General features: G+C 38.1%; 1 protein-coding gene across 5 annotated transcripts in view; it reads left to right on the top strand.

The window, feature by feature from the left end:
* The window catches only part of slc12a5a (solute carrier family 12 member 5a), a 127,181-nt gene that overhangs the window by 52,202 nt on the left and 49,979 nt on the right, over positions 1–25,000 (top strand). The window contains exon 2 of one of the 5 annotated variants that reach the window (XM_043242659.1): positions 21,232–21,261. The exons of the other annotated variants lie outside the window; for them this stretch is intronic. Coding sequence (XP_043098594.1) covers positions 21,232–21,261 — 30 coding nt within the window. The remainder of the gene's footprint in view (positions 1–21,231; positions 21,262–25,000) is intronic. 5 annotated transcript variants of the gene reach the window in all.

The raw sequence follows: 25,000 nt of genomic DNA, 5'->3' as shown, positions 1-25,000 counted from the left end.
TCTAGAAAGAAAAGCATTTATAATGTTCAATGAGTCAATTAAAAGCAGATATTCCTTATCGTTATCATTTCATCTCTATACTAACAGTAGACCTATATATATATATTGATCCCTTCTTGTTAGTCTGTGTGATTTAATTCTGCGGGATTCGTGTATTTAATTAGAATTTCGCTCGATTGTAGCTTTAGCATGCCTTAGAAGTTAGAAAGCGCCTCTAATGACACTGAACAGATCCACCTCCATCATTCGTGGGTGCACAGGCACTTCCAATAAGGTTTTTTACGTCTCCTCGGATGGAGCTAATATTCATTGCCATGGTTACCCATCGCTGGCTGGGCTCCAGCGGGTCTCCGCGCTAACCTCGATCAGAGCTGCGGCGGGAAACATTGTCTTCCCCGAGCCCTCTCGCTCCCTTCCCGGTCTATTTGGAAGCGAGCGCGGGTTCGGATCGGTTTGAGCGCGCGGCATCATTTCCCCGGCGGTGTCTGCGCGCGAAGATAATGCTGTTTTTCTTCCCTCTCTATCTCCGAGCGCTGATAGTGGAGGTGTTTGCGGTGTTTGTGTTGTGGATATCCGTGCACGTGTAATTGGCTGGAAGTGCGCCGCCGATTCGAATCAGGACTGGCTTAATTATATATTCGCATGCTTTCTTTGTATTGGTGCGTGCTAAGTGAATGATTGGCATGAATGCATCAGTTGTTTCGATGCGTTCGCGCTGTGACTTCTCCACATCTCGTGAATGAGAGCTGCCGTAGCACATACTGTGATCTGACTGCAACGCCGCCCATAAGATGCATGTATGAATTCATGCACTCCATTATTTATGCTATATGAATATATGTTTATATATAGAGTCGAAGATGAATATGTGTTTATATATAGAGTCGCGTGAGCACTGGTGAGGCAGACCTTCGAAAAATAGCATATATAATATACAATATACAATATTTTTGTTTGTATTTCATTATTTGTGTGCATTTATTTACATTTATTTATTTTTTTATCTATATACTTATCTATATCTATATATACTAGATGTAATTTTATTCGTATTTATTTTTATTTATTCATTAGTTATGTCACTGTATAAATATGTTTCTTCAACTTTAGGGGTTATTATTTAAAACGTAAAAATTATTTTAAGTTTTATTTTAGTATTTTTTTAAGTATTTTTTAGCATAGCTTTAATGGGCCTTTTCTTAGTCTTAGGGGTTTTATATTTCTATTTAGCTTAACTTTAGCCCTTCTACTTTTCAATTTTATCACATTTATTTAAGTGATTTTCAGATTTTGAAGTTTTTTTTAAATGGGTTTAATTTTAGTTAGCGATAATATTGTTTCTAAGGTGCTATTCATTAAAATATTGACTTATTTAGATTGATTTTCACTGTGCTTTTAATGCGCTTTTGTATTAGTGTTAGTTTTTTTTTTATATGTGTTTAATATGTGGCTTTAATTTACATTTCAGTTAAAAATATTTTTAGCACTTTTGCCACATTTATTTCAGTTTTTAGCTTCGTATCAGTTGCTGAAAACAGCTGTAGTGATTTTATTTGAGTTTATTTTATTTATTTAGCTGTTCTATGCGGTTTCTAGGGTGTTATTCATTCATACATTCAGTTATTTAGATTAATCTCTACTATTTTATTTGCTGTTTATATGCTTATTTACAGTTTTAGTCATTTTAGCACTTCGGCTTATTTCAATAAATTGCCAAGCAACCTTTTTATTCTGCATCTAACATTTATATGTTTTCATTTATAGTTTTCTAATTGATTCAATCTTTGAGAGATTTGGTTTTAGTTAACAAAAACAGTGCTGCGCCATGCACTTCCATCTATTTATTAATACATTTGTTTTAATGTTGTTTTTATATTATTTAAAGTTACTGTTGATTTTACGGTTAACTTTTATGATTTTGGTTGCTTTGCATGCATTGGCTTAGCTTTTGCTAGCATTTAAACACGCTACTGTAATTCATACAGCGTCATCCTAAAAAATGTTCAGTTCAGTTAAACACGTGAATCCGTCTGAACGTAACCGGCTAATCGTCAGCTGCTGAGAGACGTGTTCGCTGACGGACAGGAAAGTGTCAGCAGAGATGCCTCCAGTCTGAAGCGTGTGTCCTCCCACAGCAGGAGTCAAAAATAGTCCCGTCTAAATCCATAAGAGCAGTTTGTAATTGGTGCTGTATGGGGACAGCTGGATGACAGACGGACGGGAGGGATATATGGAGCTACTGGAGGAGAATTAAAGGAATGCTGGGTAATTGGCCGGCATGAGAGAGGGATCAAAATCGGCCTGCCTCCGACTGATGCCCAACTCTCCATTACGCCACACACATACTTCACGTGGAGTCTAATGAGGGAGCAGAGCTTAGCATTGATGCTATAAGTGAGAGATGAATATGTGTTTATATATATAGAGTCGCGTGAGCGCTGCTGAAAAATAACACATATAATATACAATATTTTTGTTTGTATTTCATCATTTACGTGCATTTATTTACATTTGTTTTTATTTTTTATTTATGTCATTTTATTAGCATTTATTCATTAATTATGTCACTGTATAAATATGTTTCTTCAACTTTTGGGTTAAACAATTATTATATATTATATATTTTATTATTATATATTTATTATTATATATATATATATTTTTAGCATTTTCATCTTTTAATAATAGCTTCGTAAAACATTTACAGTATATTTTAAATTATACATAGAGCGATATCTGTCCATAAAAATAAAAGTATGACATTTTTTGGTATTTTTTATCACTATTATTGGCACATCAGAGTATTATTTACTATTTAAAATTGTTTTTTGGGGGGTTTTTTTATAAAAAAGCTCATGTATACTTCTGTACGCTCAAGAAAAACATGGATCTTACGGATTTTCAGACATATTATTTCTCCTATTTTCACCCAAAACAGGATTTTTCTTGGTGGATGATAAAACTCCCCGTTTCTCAGATGTGGCTTCTCTGAATCTCCTGATTCGTAGGAGCACTTACAGTAAAAGCTAATGGCGTGTGTGAAGAATTCGGGTCGCGCTGGGAGGAGTTTCAGACGGGATTAATATTATACTCGCCGATCTTAAAGCGTCTCCAGCAGTCGGGCGTATGAGAAACGCATCTTAAAAAAGCTAAATTAATCACTCGAATATTTCTCCAATTAATGCCCGGTCTTTGTAAATGCTCAAATGTTGCTCTTCCTGAGTAAGTGTAGAGTATCTAAGAATATTGCATTCGTGAAAGCATTTCACAGGGGTTTTGTCATATTTTGTGCACAAGCGGTCCTTCACATCTTCACATCTCTCGAGCGAGGGCTTTCCTGCGCGTGATTGTGATGCTCTCGCAGGCTGAAAAAGCTCCAGTCAACTCTGAAGCGCCGAATACTGTAAAAATACGATTCGTGATCGCTGTATTAGATGAGCGTCGAGAAACCGGCCGGCCTGCAGTGATTACATACGCGGAACGATTGCGTGAGCAGATGTGATTGCGGGGCCACCGTGGGAGCCCCGTCATGTTTCAAAGGCTCTCTTTCCTCAGCGTACGTTTAATATACTTAAAGCCGTCGTGCTGAGAGAGGCTGGAGGGAAGGAGCAGGAAGATTCTCCCTGTGTGTGTGTGTGCGCTTCTCTTTCTCACGACGTCCTTGGCTGATTTTGAGTGACAGGTGAAGCTGTAATTTACATTCAGAGAGGAGAAGCCGTCACTCGCCGTCTGTCCTCTACAGCGGGATCCAATGCTCTGTCATGCTTCCCTGTTTCACGTTTTAAAAGAGTTACACTAGGGATAAACAGGAAAAGCCCTGCCCAAAAATCCAGAAAGAAATTCATTTGATCATGATTTAGATCAGATTCTAAAAGAACCAAACAAGAATCCTCCGTAAGAATCGGGCGCAGGGAATACTGTGAAAAACGACCATTTAAAATGACTCATTAAAAATTTTGGGTGTCAAAATATGAAGGGTTCGTTTGCAAAAAAACTGCAAAAACAATTCTAATAATAATGTTCGTTTTTTTTGGTGCTTTCCAATTAGTCAAACTGCAATTGGGTTGTTTTGATTAGGTAAAATAACAAAAAAAATACAGCTAATTAACACAATAAAAACATAATTTTAAAAAGTTTCAAACGGAGTTATTTGTTTTTGCAAACTGTTTGTGTATTAAAATGTAATTTATTGATGAAAGCTGAATTTTCGTGCTGATTTGCTGCTCAAGAAACATTCGTGCTGATTAATATTTAGTGGAAACAGCGCAACATTGCTTTTAAGGATTTTGATGAATAGAACGTTTGAGAGCGTTTATTAATTTATTAAGAGCATTTGTTAAACGCTTGTACTTTTCTTCAATTTAGTGCATCCAAAAAAAAGTCGTATTATTTTTTTCTCAAAAAAATCTCACTGCCTGCAAATCTTTTTTTAAAGAAAAAACACCAAATTCAAACTAAATTTGAAATGCAATGCAGGGAATTCTGGGAACGTCAATTTGTGGTTTTTCCCTGTAAATTTACCGTTAACAGGAATTTACCGTAAACCGTTAAACGGGTTTTTACTGTAGCATTTTCATTTTTTCTGTTACGATCATGGTCATTTCTTACAGTGTATTAATCACCGCAATTTGGAAATAGTGTAGTTTGTTAACATAAATCAAAATCTTGACACAAAAGACCATGTTCGGATAATAACTGCAAATTAACATTATATGCCTAACAATACAGTTACATACATACAAAAGAAAATATACATGGTTTAGTTTCTTTATCTGGTTAATGTGCATTAACCACTGATAAGTTCATAGGATGTGTTAAAGTGAAAGTTATTTCTAACAGCTCAGCATAACTGAGCAGAATTACATAAATACCATAGCAATGTAGCCCTGCAGTAAGGACAGCTGATGTTTACTCCACAAACCCCGTTCTGAAGAGCGACTGCACTACATCACGTCATACTGACACACTGAGCTTTAAATCCACTTACGCTCCAGCAGTTTGGATGCATCCCAAACCGCCGGGAACCCTCTCACAGCCTCACAGATAAGGGATCAATTCTGGAGGTTTATCCTCGGGCTACGACATCCGGATATCTTCTCTTATTACACTGACCAGAGCAAAGATCGATGCTCTAGACTCACGGCCCAGGCCTGCTGGGAGAGGCCACACGTTCCAGACTAAATGATGGGGGTCTGGTCCTTACTTTGAGAAAGAAAAAGGAATCAATTTAAGCATCAGATGCGGTAGAAAACACTTAGTAGATTTAGGGAGTGTTGCACGAAATGCCAATTTATCTTGCTTACAAAAAACAAGATTTTTTTTGTAACTTTTAAACAAAAGTAATAGAATGTGCATCAGTGTGTTTAATTTATAAAGGTGCTGTAAATAGAATTATTCAATTACAATAGAATATATTCAATTACATTTTATACATGCAAACAATTTTTTATTATTTGGCAAAAAAAAAAAATATATATATATATATATATATATATATATATATATATATATATATATATATATATATATATATATATATATATATATATATATATTTATTTTTTTTTTTACATTAATTTTAACAAATTTACCATAAAGATTCATTGTATTTGACTTTTCTCATTGAGGTCCAATAAAGTTTTCCACTTTTTTTCACATTTGCGGTGCATTCGTGTGCATTCAGCCTGTAAATATTCTCTTTCTGACATATTTAGTAATGTGTTCAAATCTCTAAATCTAAGTATTAATAAAAAGTGAAAAAATATTCACCTCCTGGACATTAAATACGGATGCATAGATCCCACGGATGTGCATTGAAGGAGACACCCACAGCAACACCCAACTGCATAGCAACACCCTGGCAACCGCATTACAGCATCATATCAGTGAGTCTGCACTCGCGTTCACGTTTCCGGCTTATACTTTGGCTTGGCGGTGTTGTCCGTGTGCGGAACGCAGGCAGGTCTCGGTGTCCGTGGCGGCTCTGGGCGAGAGTGTCAACATCAAACGGATCTGTTCTGTAGTGGTCACTAATCCCTTTAGTTCTGCAAGCACATCTGATCCCCACCTGCCTGTCGCTCTGATCGTACATAACATCTCCAAATCCCACAGCATTTTCACCACGCGCTCTAACAAATAACACTGTCCCGCTGAGCTCCTACGCAGGTTTGTGTTTTTGCTGCTGTAGACGAGGATGAAATATTATTGGTGGTTTACTAACCAAATATCTTGTTTTTTTTGGACGCATTACATTTGGTATTTACTATGCATAGTGCATGAATATGTAAATAAGTTCCCAAACAGTGAATGAAAAATGCTCATGTTTCATACGTGCATTTAAATGTTATTTATTTGTTTTCATTTTTCTCAAGCACTATGAAAACGCCATGTTTTTGTCACGTTTAATGTCTGTGCATCTAAATGTGCCATGGCATTGATGAATAAACGACCAATTAACAATTTTTTTACACTTTACAAGTCTCTCGTTACAAGTTAAGTGCACTAACTATTATAATGACGATTAATTATACATAATTACATGCAAGCAATTACATATAGTATTTTTTTAAATATTACTCAGTGCATGTATAATTACACTGTAACAAGGACACCTTAAAATAAAGTAACCCCTTTTTATATTGAATATTATATATCGTGAAAATACCACGCTTTCTTAAAACGACCCTTAAAATGTGTTTCTGTTGTTCATAAATCTATGCTAACATATGTCCACAAAATCAGTCATCGTTTGTAAATGTATACTTTTATCATAGGTTATCTTGGAAATACCACGGTGTGGTAAAATGTTAATGCTTCAGTTCAAAAACTACTAACAAGCAATGATTAAATTACTCACGGTGTTACCAAAGGTTTTTTTGGGTGTTTATCATGGTGCTTTGTGATATTTTTAGTACTTTGCTGTATGATATAATCCCATGATAAGTATATACCGTTATTGTTTTATGTTTCAACTGCAAATGATATCATGAGTTTTGCTATAATATATAAGTATATAATATAAGTATTTGCTATATTATGTAAATACCATGCTACTTGAAATCCATTACCATTGTAATGTAACGCTTTGTAACGGTTTCCCTTTGGTGTTTCACTACCAAATAAGGACTGTGGTATAAAACAATTGGTACCATGATATAATCTCACGCTCGATCACCTCAAACCTTCAATATACCATAGTTCAGCCGCGGTATGTTTTGTAATGGCCTTTATTTAGTGTTTGAGGTGTGGGTTTGAGTAGATGGAGCAGGTTCTAGATCGGCTCGGCTGGTCAGAATCTAATCTGATCTCGTGCTGTTTCTGACCTCCACGCTCCCGTGGCCCGGAGCTCATTTCATGGGCTGTCATCTTTAATCCCGATGGAAGGTGAACGGACAGATTCAGGTGTGTAGAGAGAGAGAGAGAGAGAGAGAGAGAGGCTGGAGAGATGAGGAGGTCTTCTCCTCTCTCCATTGAGCTGCTCGGTATGCAAACGTGGTATTTGTAGCATGACTGAATGTACGGTTGCTTCTGTACAGCTTCGGTGAATATTTCCTGGGAGAAAAGCTGGTATCGGATCGGGATGGAGCGCTCTGGTTACCCGGGCATTTTGTTAAACTGCCTCTGAATTATCATCAGCGAATATAAATGGATGCATATCATCTCCGAAGATCACCTAAGAAGACCTAAAGTATGAAAACATGTCCAGGTCGCAGCTCACATCAAAACGATTAGCTTAAATAAATTATTTCTTTGCAGCGTGTCTTTTTTGATAGTTAGGCGCATGTTCTCGCTGCTATTACGCATCTTTAGCTTTTTTAAGGCGCCCCCGTTTTATGCATTTTAGAAAATGAGCTTCCGTGCAGTGTGTAACACGGCTCAAAGTGAAAGAAAACATCCTGCACTGTTTTAAATGTGAAAGTGCATATAAATACGGAGCTATTTTCAGGACTATTTTCAAATTGAATTGCATGAGCGAACGAATCTGCATGTATTTGCCACCCGTATCTCATTCCTGTCGTATAACAGAGCACCAGCGATCTAGGCGCAGCTGTCACAGAACATGCCACCGCGAAAAAACGTTTGGTTAATATTGACCCATTGGGCGTGCTGCATTTGGTCAATTATTTACAGAATTATTCAATGTGCCAAGAAGGTTGCCTGTTTGCTCATACAGGCATAAATGCAGAGATAATGAAAAAGCTAATGTGGTAATTAATGTGGTTATTTAAATACGTCGGGCTCATAGCTCGTAAGACATGGGAAATGCAGTTGCAAATGGTCTTTGCTTTTTCTTTGGAAACGCGGCAGTCGCCGAGCGCGAGCGGTAATGTAAGATTTGCAATGGCATTTTGATTATGTCACAATTTATGCGTCCGCGTATTGAAAACGCAATATATAAAGTTATTGTCTCTTTTAAAAGTTGACTTTGAATCAGCGAAACAAGTTTTTTTAACGGCACTTTAAAACGTTACAACGTGAAACATTAGCATATTCTCCACCCACTTGTTGGTCTTTTCCAGTTGGTATGAATGAAAAAAATGCTAATTCATTTGCAGCAAGCGCTGCTTTCGGAGCATTAAAAGCTCACGAACACTGCTTTAAATCAAATCGACCAATCACTGCAGGGGTTTGGAAAAATGAATCACTGAACAAATTGTTGGAGAGTCATTGAGCATCATTTACCTTATTATAACCCATAATAGGGGCACTTTAATGAATTATACATTTAACGATAATGTTATTCCGGTTCTCGTACTGTAATAAAATGTTTATCATTTAAACAGATTAAAATCAGTACAACAAATATGATTTGCTACTTAAATTGCTTTTTAAATCAGTTAAATTAAACTCATATTAATGACTATTTAGGTAAAAATATGCTTTGTTACAAAAATAATGTGAAAAACTGGTCCCAATACAGGCCAGAATAACATTTTTATTTCTGCTTTGAAGTTAAAATGCTGTCCGAGCACGTTCTTGGTGAATTCTGTTAACTTTTTAACACCTTGGCAAGCGTCAGAAATGTTTCTGCTGGGAAACGTATCTGGGATACATACTGTTGGTGTAAATGCAACGCAGTCATGTTCGTTGAGGTGGATCGGCAAACACATGAACTCTGTGCTGGCAAGCGAGCATGTATTTGTGTTTGCGTGTCAGCCCTCATCGCCTCCGACCGCCTTCTCGCTCGTGAAGAGGTATAGCCTTTGTCTTCGTGAGCAGGCAGTTGCCATAGCAACATGACTCTGCATTCCTCCTTACCTGCTGTTTTTATCAATTCACACTTTAAGTCCTCGAGACACCCGATCTGTCAGAGATTTTCACAAATAAAAAATCGGAAAGGCCATTTAAAGGGTTCGTATCGGGCACCGCGTCATTAGTTTGTCCATTATAATGATAAAAAGGTCATAATTTAGCTTTTATCTTGAGTCAATTAAAGCCAAACAAGCTCGTTGTTAGTATTCAGTGTCTCTGAAGTTCTCCATGGTTCCCATCATGCTCTTTTTAGACCGTGTAGGATGTTTTTAATGTGTTTTTAATCTCACGACTCATGATCATTCTGCGTGTGGATATTTAGGCACAATATTTATATATCACGTGTTTATACTGTGCACTAAATGCATGCACTTGACTATCGGTTGTCACGGTACACTCAAAAGTATGCACTTGTTATTTGAACATGCCATGTCAAAAATAATACCACAGACCTCCCAGCTTATAGCTCTTTGCAGTGGTCTATAAGCAATATTAGGTTGCTAAATTCACTTTTAATGTCATGCGTTGAAAAACTACTTCATATTCAAAAGTTAAAAGACAACAGAAATATCATGGCACATGAATTTGACATTCGTTGTTTATAAACCACTAATAATCAATGGTTACCACTAACCCTAACCCTACCACTAACTAACCCTAACCCTAACCTAACCTAACCCTAACCCACTGGTTGACACCTACTGTGGTATTATTACCATGATATTTTCCCAAGAAGGCCAACTTTTCATACGAAGGAAAACTTTTCATACGCAGTTGTCTCCTGTTCAGTTTAAGTACGCAATTAAATAATACCAATTTAGGTCAACCAATTAGCAAGCAATACTTAATTTAGTTCGGTATGTGATGTAAAGAGTTGGCATTAGCAATTATTGAAAAACTTCTTCATGAGTCTCTGAATAATGTTTTGAATACTAATGTTCTAGTGCGTGTGTTCACAGTTTACTTTATTCTGCTATCATCACTTATTAATACATTTAATAAAATGTATAAATGAACTATAGTGTCCTGCACCCATTAGTAAACACAGATATCCTGTCTAATTTTTGGTTTGACTGTATACGCACTACTTTCAATCTTGCACGCTATTCATCGGGATGCAGGGCGGCTCCCGTCTAGATACGATCGATTCTCGTGAGGTTTGTTAGTGTCTGTCTCAGTAATCGAACCCACTCGTGTGGCGTATCGGCCCTCCGCCTCTCTTTCGAGCAATTAAAACACCCTTGATTCCGACAAGCACCTGGTGACCTCTTAAAAAGCGTCCGTTAAGTGGTCTTGCTCTAGCGTTACGCCAGCTGGTGAAGACGTGCGGGATCATGCCCACTTTACCTCCTGAATGACTGCAGACGACCTTGAAGAGCGGCAGACGTCAATGATGGCCATCTGTCGTTCCGCGCCACAGCCAAGTCCGAGGAGAAGCGACCTGTCAGATTTTGAGGGCTGATATCGCTTCTTTAATACGCAAGGATGGCGAGAGCGAGCGCACGCTTATCTGTGATAATTAAACGGGATGCATTCGCTTAGGGGACGCATAGTTGTGTATGACTGTAAGCCGGGTCGAGGTGATCTCTGGAGCGCGCGGATCACATGAGGTTAGTGTATTTTGCAGCGCGACTGTGTGTGTTCTCGCATGTGTCAGTGTTCGTGTGTGTACATTAGCTCTACCTGACCCAGCCTCGGGCCTACAATGTGCTCGCTGGGAATTGTGGGTATAGCGCGCTGTCTCAGCTGCCTACATCCTTAGTCTAGGCTCCTGTGATTTCCGTGAGGCGGAAAACACGGACGGAATCCAGTCGTGAAAAAATGGGAAATTGCTTCACGACATGGGGTGTCGCTAAACTTTGGCAAAAGTTGATGTTTTTCCATAGGGAATGTTTTAAGATTAAATGGATTAAATGGCTAAAGGTGTGTTAATTCAATTGATTAGACTTGCTTTTGATTCTGAAAACTGTATTTAAGTTGTATTTGAATTTAAAACAGAAATGATGAAATCCGGAAAAGACGCATTTTTCATAGGGCACTGCTGTTGTTAAAATGTGAAAATTAAATTGGTCAAGTTTAATGAATTCGGTTGATTAGATCTAATTTTTGATTAATTCATTGATCGTTAAACAATTAGGATGCTGGTTGATAATTAAACTATAACAATTTAATTGACATAAAACAGATTTGAAAGGGTAAACATTTTATAAATGGGTAACATTTTCAAAATTCATTAGACACTCTTTTTGATTTATTAATATTTTAATTCAACCATTAAAACTACATTTAAACAGAAGCCGTAAACATTTTCATAGGGCTGTATTTTATATTATCCTTATAATTTTGAAATGCAAAAGCTTTTCTTATTTGAAGTGTTTGCTAGCTTTTTTATGTCTTTGTTATTTTTGGTTGTACGTTTTTGGTCAAGTTAACTCCATTTCTGTTGGTGTAGCACTTTGCTGCAAATGTGTATAGTACTTTAATACCAAACCGTCCACATTTTGCAGCTTAGAGCTGGGCCATATTTACTAATAGCAATGGTATAAAAAATCAAACAGTTTCTATATAGCGTGTATAGTTTTATGTGTGCACTGTATGTATGTGAGCAGCACTGGAAATTTTTTATAGCTAATACATTTTTCAGCGATTTGACCTAAAAACAACACCTACAAACAACAACCATAATATGTCTCATGCTGATATGACCTAAAAACCACTAGTTTTTAGAAGAAGTGCACTAACACCTGTGTAGCATAGCAGCAGTTAGTTTGGTGCGTGCAAGCATCACTTACGATTGCTTTAGCTTTGACGTCGTTTTGTAATATAGCTGTTGATGCTAACATTTTAGATCAGTGGGAGATGTTCGGCTTGGTGTGTTTTTCATGCATTTCACGGCAGCGAGACTCTTGGATTTTTAACTACTCGTAAACCCCTATGCGAGCGTTCGACTGCGTGAAAGGGTCTGTGCTGGAGGCAGCGGCGTCTTGTGGGCAGACTTGGCCCTATCGGATGTGAGACAGACATCGAACGGGCGAGAAAAACTGTAAAGTAGAGAGAGAGAGAGAGAGAGAGAAAGTGTGCTGCGTGGTTGCCAGATCCCCCCAATGCAAGCAGACGTCACCGCACTAAGTAGGTCAGGCTGCAGGCTTCCATGGTGAGGCAACGTACTACAGGATCAGGTCTGTGTTGTGTTTGAAACTCTGCATCATTGTGTCTAAATTTACATCTAGTCGTCTGCCCTTTATCGTGCCATTTATAACGTACGCCTCGAGGATTTTGGTACAGCACCACTGAGCGTAGAAGCCCTTAACCTCCTGTGAATAGTTCCTGACCCGTCACAGCTATAACTGTGTTCACATCCCAAAGTGCAGGACTATTGGGAAAAAGATGAGCTTGAAGTCGACATGAAAGGTGTTTGCAAGCCATTTCATTTCTATGTAACATGACGCATTTCTAATGTTCACTGGGAATCAGTGCAAGGGTGCGACTTAATTGAATTTCATCGAAAAGTGCGCAATACATGCCTGAATAAAACCAAGAGGAATCCTTGAAGGACGTACATTTGGCCGATTGATAATAAAGACAAAAACGTTTGGAATAACGTGAACAAAAATTGATAACAATAAAGACCTGCTCCCAGCAAGAATAAAAACTATAATGATAACGACAACTATTTCAGCATCTACACTGATGCACCATAACATTTTGTTTATTATAAGTGCATACTTGCTGTTTCATCAAATTACGGTTTTATATTGACGATGAAATCATATACTTGCCCATTTTACTTCTATAATGTAACAAATTTTTGGGTGAAACAGGATATTCAGTGAGCGTTAATAGAAGTGAATGTTACACGAGAGAGTGTTGTTTTGGATAGGCTATTGGTTTGGTTTGGGTTATTGCGTTTAGACGAAAGATAAAGATAAAATAATGGTATAGCAATTACACAAAGTGATAACAATGATAACAGACAGTACGTATGTTCAGTTCTAGTCTATGCGTCTGTCGACATTTGGGCAGAATTGCTTTAATTCAACACGAAAAGGTGCTTGCAATTCATTTACTTAATAATGTGACACATTTCTAAACGAAGCATTTATGCTGAAAAGGACACATTTCACGCCGGAATGAAAATGTTTGTTTTAGACGTTTTTACAGTTAGAGGAATGATAATACAGACCATAAATGTCTATTAAGAATGTAATGATTTGATGTGATGTTGACTTCAGAGTCATATATTTAGAATATTATAGTTGTAAAGTTGTTGCTTCGGTTTGTTTTTGTACATCTAAATGTATATTCCAGTAATTCATAATCGCGCTATAAATACAATTAGGCCCGCCGGATCTAACCCTGCTTCTAACATTGAAAGAATGCGAGATCGATTTATTCAGAGTTACGCAAGCAGCCAAAGCAAGTCATTTCTGTGCTTTCTGTGATATTCAGTGCAAACGTTCTAGGCCAAATGCGGCAGGAGGAATATGGTAATGGAGTCTGTCAAAGAGCGTCTCAACTCTAATCTATACATGCGTAAATATTTGGACAGAATTATCCCAGCGCGTGATGAGGAGATGCGGGAGGATTGTGTGTCAGGAGAAGCAGAAGAACTGTGGAAGAGCGGCTTTCAAATGAGTGTTTGTCCAGATTACGTAATGCCCCCGAGGAACAATTTCACTGCTTAGAGGTTGCGCTCTCATAGCTGGAGACGTGAGGGAGTTCTCACTTAGGTTTTGTTCAGGAATCAGATGTTTTATCTTCGGAGACACACAAGGTTTAAGTAAGATGCACGCGGAGAACAGCTCAGATGAGGATGATGATGAGAAATGCTTGAGTTCATCTTGACTTTTAAATGCAAATCGGAGAACGTTTTTAAAATCTATGAAACAGGAGGAGAAAAATTTGTCTCATTAACTGCATTATTGATTAGGACAAACAACTGCGATATTCAACATCTTCAAAAAAGTTGATGTTTCTTTATCCGGTATTTAATGTAACATTTGGTGCAGGACTTTGAGTTTGAAGCTGTTTGTGTGTTAGTTTTGGAAAAAAACATTTTTTTTTTATGCATAATGTTGCTATATGGTTTCTAAAGTTTCTATTGGTGAAATGAGCAATTTCTGATTTTTTTTTTTTTTTGCATAAAAAGATTCTCAAATCTTGGGTCCCTTCTGTAATTTACTAAAAGTCAGGGAATTTTTTCAGCTCTAATGCCTTGTGCATCCCAGTGCAATGCCCAGTGTTCAGTAACAAGTAATCTTTGTTTATCGCACGGCTCGAAAATCTCAGATATCAAGCTTTTTTGTTGCATTTAAAAGCCAAAATGCAACGGCTCAGTAAACATCTCTTCCAGCGGTGCATTCGCTTTAAACTCTGACACTTCATTAACACAGCCTGCGATTCTGATCCACTAGATATCCTCCATGACCTGTGGAAGAGCTGTTGGATCCAATCCGAGCTTTATCGCGCCACGAACATCTGTCGAGTGTGTGGGAAAAGATGAGACACCTCTTTAAGAGCGCCTGCACACTCGGCACAGATGGCTGAATCTCGTCTCCTTCCCCATCAAACACTGATGCACATCTTGCACATGCATTTTTTTCTCGGTGCGTCCTCGTTGATGTTCTGTCCGCCGCAGAAAGTGCCTCGCTTCATGAAACATACAAAAAGGGAACGCAACGGCATTTGAGAAGGAAAGCAGGTAAAGCAGGAGGGAATCACTGGCTGTTAGATGCATTGGATTAAAAACACTTGAACAGATGAGGTCGCGTGAAGTGTCGAGGGGTCATTTTCAATTGCCCTCTTAAGCCCCTTGGTTGTCCGATAGCCTTCATCTTATGCCCAATAGAATAACCTTCAAAATAAAGGATGATCAAATGAGCAGATGTTTATGACGGAGTCAGAAATGCTTGATTTAAATGTCATGGTTTACATTAGATTCAAATATTTGTAATGTTTTTGAAAGGCTTCATTTATTTGCAGTCAGTTTTCAGCATCATCGCTCCAGCCTTCAGTGTCACATGATCCGATGCCGATCTCCCGCTCAAGAAACATAACCTCTGTAAAAACGAGCGGGTGTCTCGGAGGACATCACAAACGCGTTTTTCTCAAAAAGCGCTTCAGCGGATGCGACGCGAGGAAGCTTCGCCGTCGGAGACCTGGCACTTTAAAACACGCAGCGCCCAATAAAAGACTAATTAAACAGAGCAAATTAAACGAAGCGCGTCAGTAAGTGAAGGCTTTGTCTGTGCCGCGCTGAACGGCTTTAGAAAATCTGAGCTGCTTGATCCCGCAGCAGAAGCGGAGCGCTGCGATGTGGAGACATCTTATGCAACGTCTGGGTGGAAGTGCTGAATTCTGCCCCAGATACGCCGTTACGCAACGCTCTGATGTTGAATTCCTTCACAACGCCTTCGCAACACGGTTCTGTGGCGGTACAGTGATGCCAGCGCTGTTGTACTTTGATATATATATATATATATATATATATATATGGTACTGAAGTCAGAATTATTAGTGTGCTTTATGAGGTGTATTATAATAATGTAGCATGCTTTTAAATATGTGGGAGTGCCATGTAAATAGGAATATTATAATCATTCGGTATCACGGTCCTACACTGCATTCAAAATGTGAAGAATTATTATGTTTGACATGATCCTTCAGAAATGATGCTGATTTGCTGCTCAAGAAAGTTTTCTGATTATTGAAGAAAAGCATGAAGCGGCACAACTATGATATATTTTATTTTTTAGGATTCTTTGATGAATAGAAAGTTCAAAAGAGCAGCATTGTAGATACTTTCGATCAATTGAACGCATCTTGGTTGAATAAAAGTATTCATTTCTTTAAATAAAAATCTCACCGACCCCAACTTTTGAATGATAGCGCAATCCAAAAACCCCGGTTATATATTTTGGTGTAGTGACTCATATATTGACTCATTTGGACACTGAAAATGAGAAAAGGATTATAAGACACGAAAACGCTCTGACAATTTGATCAGCCATGTGTTTGTTTTGTCTGGATGATAATCCTTGTTCCGAGAGAAGTCTCATGAGGGGCATACGCTACATATTCAGAATTGCAAATGAATTGCTGCCCGAAATCTGTCGCAGAAAAAAAGGTGCAAAATTGTCGGGGGTTCGTCTTTCGCGGTTCTTAATTTGTTTCGCAAACCGCGTGCATGATCATTCTGACCTTCCCTTAACCTTAAGACCTTGGTAGCAGCCAATGTGAAACGTCTGTGTGTTTTCGGGGGAATGTTTTTTTCCGTCTAGACCGGACTCGCGTTGAGCCGCTGCAGCCGTATTCCCTCGGGATGAGGACGAGAAGTGAAAACGGCCCTCGGGACGTCACGTGTGTGTGTTTGTGCACGAGTTCACCTGTGTGATTGTGATGCAGCGCTGCGTGTCTGTCGGAGGTAAACCCGCTCGCTCTCTGCTGCTCGGCTCTGGTTAGATTTATGCAGTCCACCCCTGCTCTGAGTGTTTGCGCTGCTGGACTGCTCTGATGGATCGCTTCGGCTTTCTGACCTCAACAACTTAATGCCCTTTCCATTTGTCACTAGATGTGATGCAAATAAAATGCACGGTAGAGCGACGAAGTGTGTGTGTGTGTGTGTCTGTGTGTGTCTGTGTGTGTGTGCATGCACTCTAGCTGTCCTAGCAGGTAGCAGTATATACATGTACAATATCTAGATATAGAATGTGTTACTTGCTGCTTCTCTGTAATTATTTGTGAAATTATGCAGCAATTTCTAAGTAAATTTTTTTTTATAATTTTTAGTAGTTTTTTGTTATATATTTGTATATGTTTTATTTATTTATATATATATATATATATATATATATATATATATATATATATATATATATGTGTGTATATATATATATATATATATATATATATATATATATATATATATATATATATATATATATATATATATATATATATATGCTTTTGTAAGAATATTAGAAATTACAGTTTAATTTAAAATGTAATATATGTATATACTGTATAATATCATTATAAGTTTAGTTGTTGTTTTTCTGGTTAGCAATTTTAAGCACTTCAACTTGAACTATTAATTGCAACATTTTTAATGCCCTTTTTATATCATTTATTATTTATGTTTTTGTTTGGCCTGTTGAAATTATTCCTAAAAAGATCCCAGATGCATTTAAACAAGGAGAAACAAGAAAATCTAGTTGATTTTTGCATATTTTATTAGTATTGCTGCTTGCACAAGTGGTGGTACATGATGACTGGAGTGAGTGTTGGATCATAAAAGCTGGTTTAAGTGTCCAGTCAGACGGATTAGAGACATTTAAAAGTGCTCTGAACTGCAGCTTTAGAACAACTAATTCCCACACTGTCCTGCACCCTTCTGAGACTGTGTGTGTGTGTGTGTGTGTGTGTGTGTGTGCGCGTCAACACATCTGTCACATCTCTTGACTTGCTATGAGTCAAGATTCATGTTTTATTCAGCATGAGTGTCTATTCTGCCTCACACACACACACACACTGCCTACAGAAATAATCGATGTAAGGCACTAGTCTGTCCTGTGTTGACCAATCAAACGTGTCACATGACTGACCAGTGGAATATTGAGCTGTCGGCCTGATCGCTTCACTCTCCTGAGATCCATTAGCCTTTGACATTTCAACAGAAGTTCTAATATCAAGTGCCTTCAAACGTTTGGAGCACGTCTATCCATCTATCTATTGATGTGTAGTTTCATATCTCTGCAATGCCTGTTATACAAGGCTTTACAAACTAATTTTGGTTATATTAGTCCACTTTTAGTCCATTCTAACAATATGTCAACCACACGTCAACCGACTCTCATTAATTCCGCAACTACATGCCTGCTAACTCTCAGAGCACACAGTTAGGGTAGCTTTAGGGTTAGTAGAAGTTGATGCATACTTGCAAAGTTTCCGAAAGCAGACAGTCTACTAATACCGCTAGCTGGCATGTATTTGCAAAGAGTGTCTACAGTGGACCATCAGAGCAAATCATTGTCAAACCATAAAATACGTTTTTGTTTCAGGTTCGTCTTTTAAAATTAGTATGCTACTTCCTTGCATTCAAACGCAGCTTCTTCCTCCGGTTAACTTTCCAGAATTTAAAGGGTGTTGGATTCAACGATGCACGACCCTCATTAGCTACAGTAGCTGGTTGCTAGGGCGTTCTGGGTAATTACTAAGGGGCTGTTTACCGGTACACACCAGAAGAGTCTCCGGTCTTTGGCTCGATTCCCTCCTTCGCGTTTTATCGTGCACCGGGTGAAAGTCGTAAACCTGATCGCCTGGAACTGTAATGACACACCTCTCCACTACTGACATGTTATTTTCCCGGCTGCGGCTCAGCGTGAGTTTGTGCTGGGACTAGCAGAGCCGAAATCACACGCTTCGCGGCAGGTTTATAGTGCGTTTCCCGTGCGCTGGCAGTCTTTTAGACAAAAACAGCACTTCATTGTGCGACGGCACAAAGAGCGAGCCGCGTCACCGTCACCGACTCTCGAGACGAAACAATAGAGCTGCCTTGAAAGAAGCTTGAGGTATTGGCGGGAGGAAGCGGCTCGGTTTGATGCGGGCGCTTCTCTTCATTCGCGTGTGCAGCAGAGACAGTTCCTTTGTCATTACCTGCTGCTTGTCGGAGCGGACGAGAGAATGAGAGCAGAGACCGGGACTGTGGAGATAAGCCGAGCTTCTGAGAGCCGCTTGATTACCACAAAGACCCCAGTGAATATTGAGAAGGGTCAGGCCGTGCTGCAGGAGGGACGGAGGATCTGAAGTGTCTCGCTGACAGGAGCTGAGTGCTGTTCTCTTAGGATCTCTGAGCTAAAGCACTTCTGAATCACTGCCACAGACCATCATGGGAAAGTGTGTGTGTCTGTGGGACTGGGTGATGTGTCGGGTATTTAACATTTCAGGGGGGAATTTAGGGACACTGCATTTATCACAATGAATTTTGTCATTTAAAAAGTTAATTATGATTTCTATTATATATATATATATATATATATATATATATATATATATATATATATATATATATAATTTCTATTTTTATATATATATATATATATATTTTTTTTTACTTATTCAGTATTTTGTTAAATGTACTGTTGTGTTATATAATAATATTTTGCATTTGTTTTCGTTTTCGTTTTAAGTTTTGATACACTGGTGATCTGTCATGTTTATTAATATGTTTTATTTTTATTTTAGCAATTGAAACCCGTGTATTTTAATTAGTTACAAATAAATACATTTTAGTTTTAGCAATTCTTGTCATTCAAGGTTTTTTTTGTTTTTTTTTTACACATTTTTATTACAGTTATAATTTAGCCATTTTAGTACTTCGATTTATTTCAGTTTCCTGCAAAGTAAACATTTCTAATTTTAGCTCATTTTAAATCTAAATGCAGGTTATCTGTTGGTTTTGTAATTAGTTTTTCCTTTTTATTTTTATTCAACGACACCATTTTAAATGCTTGCTGCTAAATGATTATTTCAATCTCCGTTTAGCATTTTTAATTGTAAGTTTTTATTTTACGTTTTTATTTGAATCTTTTAAGTGAATAACACATAGGTAAAGCACTTTTTTCCATCAGTTTTACTTCCGGCGTATTTTTAATCTAAGGAGTTTGGTGCAGATTATGCTTCATCTGATTGTGTTCGAGATTCATGTAGAATATCATAAGGCTATAAAATATGATAATAGTTTCTTTAGACGTGTCAGACATCTGCTGTGATGTAATGCATTTGCTGACGTTGCTGAAATATTCAATGGTTTCCAGTGGAAGCTCGTGTCGCTGGGGTTTTTGCGCGTGCTGGATAAAGCAAATATGCACAAATGCGTTTAAGAAATCATGAACACGCATTGGAGTGATGTTATTCATCCGTCTTGGTGAGTCGTTCCCCTCGAGTGAGTCCTCCAGCTGAAGATAAAGATAAAGGTCATATGATGCAATATTCAGCTGACGCCCCAAAAGATTCACACATTTTTTCCAGCTACGCCTCAAGCTCCTGAGGCTTGAGCGGAGGAGCAATCACAAAAGAGACGTGAATCTCAAGTTTCGCTTCACAGACCGGCCGTTTGTACCATGAGTTGAATGATGAATACGGTTGGGTGGTCTTCATCGTGCACATGCATTGATCATTGCATCGCAGGTACTCCTAACTGCTGCAACTGTTGTTGGCTGTATTTGTAGCTTGGGGAAACTTTTGGGTAAGGATTCACTCAGGCCATCCAAGATGTAGATGACTGTTTCTTCGTCAGATTCGGAGAAGTTGCAGCATTGCATTGAAAGACCACAGGAACCCGATTAACCCAAGCCTGGTTTCTCCCAAGGGTTTTTCTCCGAGTTTCGGTCACCCGCCCCTGTCGCCTTTGGCACGCTTAGCTGGAGACGTCTGACTTATCGCGCCGATATTATAGGAAGAGAGCTGAACTGGATATCACTGAATCTTGAAAAATGCCCTTTTGTGATTCTCCTCTTGCATTATTCTCAAACTATTTCCCTGTTTGACACCGTGCAGATGTATTGTGCAAAGCTCTGTATAAATAAAGGTGACTTGACTTGGCTCAGCAGTGAATGGGTGCCGTCAGAGTCCTAACAAACACATCCACATCGCTCCATCGGTTTGCCTGATTGTATCAAAAGATGTTTTTAACTTTGAAACTGTTACTTCCAACTAAAATAAATTCCTCTATCCGTAATGTTTCAAACTGCTCTTCCAGTATGTCATCTTGGATGCCCATTTTCAGCGAAAATGTATTTTGGGGTGATCTATCCCATCGATGCGTTTACTAACTTCCGTCACGATTTTACGTCAATGCGCGAGATTGGTTAATTGACGATCACTTTAATTTGATGATACTTGTTTTGTCTTTGATGTGCGTAGATGAACGCTGCGTGATGATGTTCTAAAGCTGTGTGTGTTGTGTGCGTTTTTCTCCAGCGGTCAACACCACCTGTCCACCCAAGAAAGGTGAGAGACGGGCAGACCGCTGCCGTCGTGCGTGTGTGTTCACGCAAAACACTGTGACGTGTGGCTGTGTGTGGTTCTGTGTTCTTCACTGTCTTGGACTTTTCTTGAAAGAAAAGTTACGTGTACTATGAGTTCACACATTTTCTGTTTTTGTCGTACTTCCCTTTATCGGTCAATGGCAAGTATGTTGTCCAAAAATAGTTTAATATTAGCTCGGCATAGTATTTCAGCTTAAAATGCGTTATTTGCACTGATTCGTTTTTTTAGTGACAGTTCAATGCTATTAACGTTCTGCACAATGGAAACATTTTACTAAGATAATACAAAATAATTACTAAAAAGAAACTAAATTTTTGCTGAGTATTTTTATGAATATTTTGTATATCCAACTCATTCTCTCTTTGTAATTTTTATTTATAATTATTCACAATATGTGCAAATATGATATCAGAAATTACACAAATGGAAAAACAGCTTTAAAACAGCTCTTGTTTGCGTTTTTGTCGCTTAAAAAAACAAATAATATGTTTGGGAAATATTAATAGTAATTTAACTAATGGTTTAAGTAACGTAGTAAACATAGCTATAATTTAGTTTTTATTAATTAGTAATGATTTTTCACCAAAAAATAACAATTAATTGTATTAATCATAAAAAAAAATTGTGTTGAATTCTGTTTTATTTTCAGCATTTTAAATAAGTTATTAGATTCTGAGCATCACGTCATTGATCCTTATTTGTTTTGTTCTTCCTTTTTATCTCTCGTTTCATTGTGCGTCCTGTGTAAGCAGCATGTCGTGTCTGTGATGTCTCCCTTTGATTTGATTCTCATTGTGTGTGTATGTTCATGTTCCGAAGGGCCTGTTTGTTATTGCCTGTGAAATAAGCAGGAAAGCAGCGACGGCATGCATAATAATCAATCAGATGAAAGGTAGACGAATGCAGCTCGACGGGATCGTCGGAAACGATGTAGGAATCCTGTGGAATTAGAGTTCTAAATGGAATTGGAATTCTCGTATAATTCCGTAATGCGATGCAATTCCAAAAAGCGAAACAGGATTATCGACGAAAAAGGTAGGACAGGTTTTTATCCATCTGGAACTGATTGTATATCTATAGGACAGATGCGTGGAGAAGAAGTGGTTGGTGGTGTAATCATAAACATGTAATAACCGAGCCAAGCCATACTTAGCTTCCAAGATCAGATTGTTATGTATTAAAGGAATATTTTACCCAAAAATGAAAATTTGTTGAAAAAGTACTTGTCATATCATCATCCAAGATGTAGAACAGTTCGTTTTTTCATCAGATTTAGAGAAATGTAGCATTCCATCACTTTGCTTACCAATAAATAGATCCTCTGCAGTGAATGGGTGCCGTCAGAACGAGAGTCCAAACATCTGATAAAAACATCGCAATAATCCACGAGTAATCCACACCACTCCAGTCCAGCGATTCGTATCTTGTCATGTGAAAAGTTGTGTTTTTTTGAGATACAAATCCACAACTGAGCTGTTTTTAACTTCAAACCATCGTTTTTAATAATGCTTACCCTAATGCTTCTTCCAGTGAAAAAGTCCATCTCCTGTTGTCTGCTAACTGATGAACTGGAGTGGTGTGGATTCCTTGCAGATTACCGTAACGTTTAAAGCATCTGTCTGGACTCTCATTCTGACGGCACCCATTCACTGCAGCGCATGCATCGGTTAGATTTCTCCGAATCTAACGAAGAAGCAAACTGCATCTGCATCCTGGACGTACATTTTCAGCACATTTTAGTTTGTGTGCGAACCATGTCTACTCACTTATTTTGCATCAGTGGAACATCTAAGGACAAAACACATCTAAGCTTGCCTTCGGTGGTAGACCCGTGCGTTTTGGTGATTTCAGCAGTCGGAAGCTTTGAGAAAACTGATGCTTCAGAGCTAATTAACTAAACCTCAGACAGAAGTGAGCGATCTGAGCCGCTGACACTGGTGTGAAGTTATCTCCTGTTATCTCTCCAGCCAGAGTTCTTCATATCTAGGTTACACGCGGCAGTATTACCTTCTTTATATCATCCTGATTGTTAGATGTTATCTCGAACAAATCCTATTAGCTAGTTAATCCTGATTAATTAGTCAGGAAACCTCCGGTAACTGTGTCATGGTTTGGAATGGAGAGGTTTCGATGCCACTGCTTCCCATCCGAATGATGCATGAGGTGCATGACGTCAAACTGCATTTATCTGTGTTGCGCTCATGCATTACGACTCGTACGGTCAGTGATAACGGCGACGGGGTGAATATAAGCAGTAAAAAACACATCTACCTCACCATCTGTCTCTTGAACATAGTAGCTAAATACTAACCCAGACATCTGTGCATTTCTGCACTATTTGCGTTCGTCTGCTTTTAGTAGCATTTGGGTCGATCTCGTGAAAAACATGAAACATAGAAAAATGGGATGGATAAATGTACATGTAATTTTTTACTTACTATATTTTTTGTTTTACATTTTTAAATTGGCCGTATTTTTCAACATTTTATTTATGAAAAAACATAATTTTTACACCAGCTTTTCACCGTTTTAAAGAAACTCAGCCTCAAAGGAGATCAAATTAACATTTTAACAAATTAACATTTAATTTTGGCCCATGGTAAAACCATGGTATTCTTCGAAACGCAGTGTAAGGCCACGTAAATACCATGGTATTTGAATATAGTAATTAATCACAACCACTGCATATACCAAAATACTGTGGATCACACCAGTTTATCGTGATACCACCACATCACAGAAACTAAATAACTGAATAAATAAAATAAATGCATATAAAATACTAAAAAATAAAGGCGCTGCGACGCTCTTCAGCCAGTTCTAGTCAGCTATTAAGCAGAATATTGGTAAGAATCGTAATCTAAATGCATTCAGCGCCCTAAAAGTTGAGCACGTTTAGAGCTGTTTTGCGGGTTGGTTTTTCAGCTGGACTGTTGAAATGCTGGAGTAGCCAAATGTATTCAATACGTTTCAATTTGCAACTTTATTCCTCATTGGCTTCATTTTCCAGCCGTTTGATCCTAAATCTCTGTGGCCGCGTGTTCTCGCCTGGGCTGTCAGGCCCCGTCCTCGTCTCCGCACAAAAAAGGTGATATTGTTAGACTACAAATGGAAGCGAGGCGAGGCCATTCCACAGGGTTCAAACAGTCCTTTTGAAGTGCCAGACTTATTACAAAATGTGCCGTTTAACCTCGTTACACACACACACACACACACACACACACACACACACTGAAAATTGGTGCTTTTAAAAGCTTAAGAACCGCCGCTCGCTGAGACTTAACCTGCAGATATCTGCCAGAGAAAAAGTCAATGTCAGTACACAAATAAAGCCTTAAAAGTGACACACGCACGTATTAAGAGAGAAACGACTGTACATTAACATACTGTATGCAAAACAGATCAGACCAGTTGGATTGTTGAATACGATCTAATCTTAACTTTCAGGTGCAAACGTAATTTTTTTTATTTTTAAACGGCTTCCAAAATATCTAAGTGTCCTTAAAATCAGATGAACTTTAATATTGCGAATTATTTTTGTGGTACGTTTGGTACGTTTGTGCTAAAGCTGAGCGATATAACTACATATTTTTGATTCTTTTGGCAATATGTAATATTTTTAGCAATTTTTTGGTCAATAAAATGATAGTGATGTGATACAAAATGTAACTTTGTAACTTTCTATTCTTCAAAGAATACT

Source organism: Puntigrus tetrazona, chromosome 6 (genome assembly GCF_018831695.1).
Source record: "Puntigrus tetrazona isolate hp1 chromosome 6, ASM1883169v1, whole genome shotgun sequence".
Classification (NCBI taxonomy): Eukaryota; Metazoa; Chordata; class Actinopteri; order Cypriniformes; family Cyprinidae; genus Puntigrus; species Puntigrus tetrazona.
This window is presented reverse-complemented; position numbering and strand designations above follow the sequence as displayed.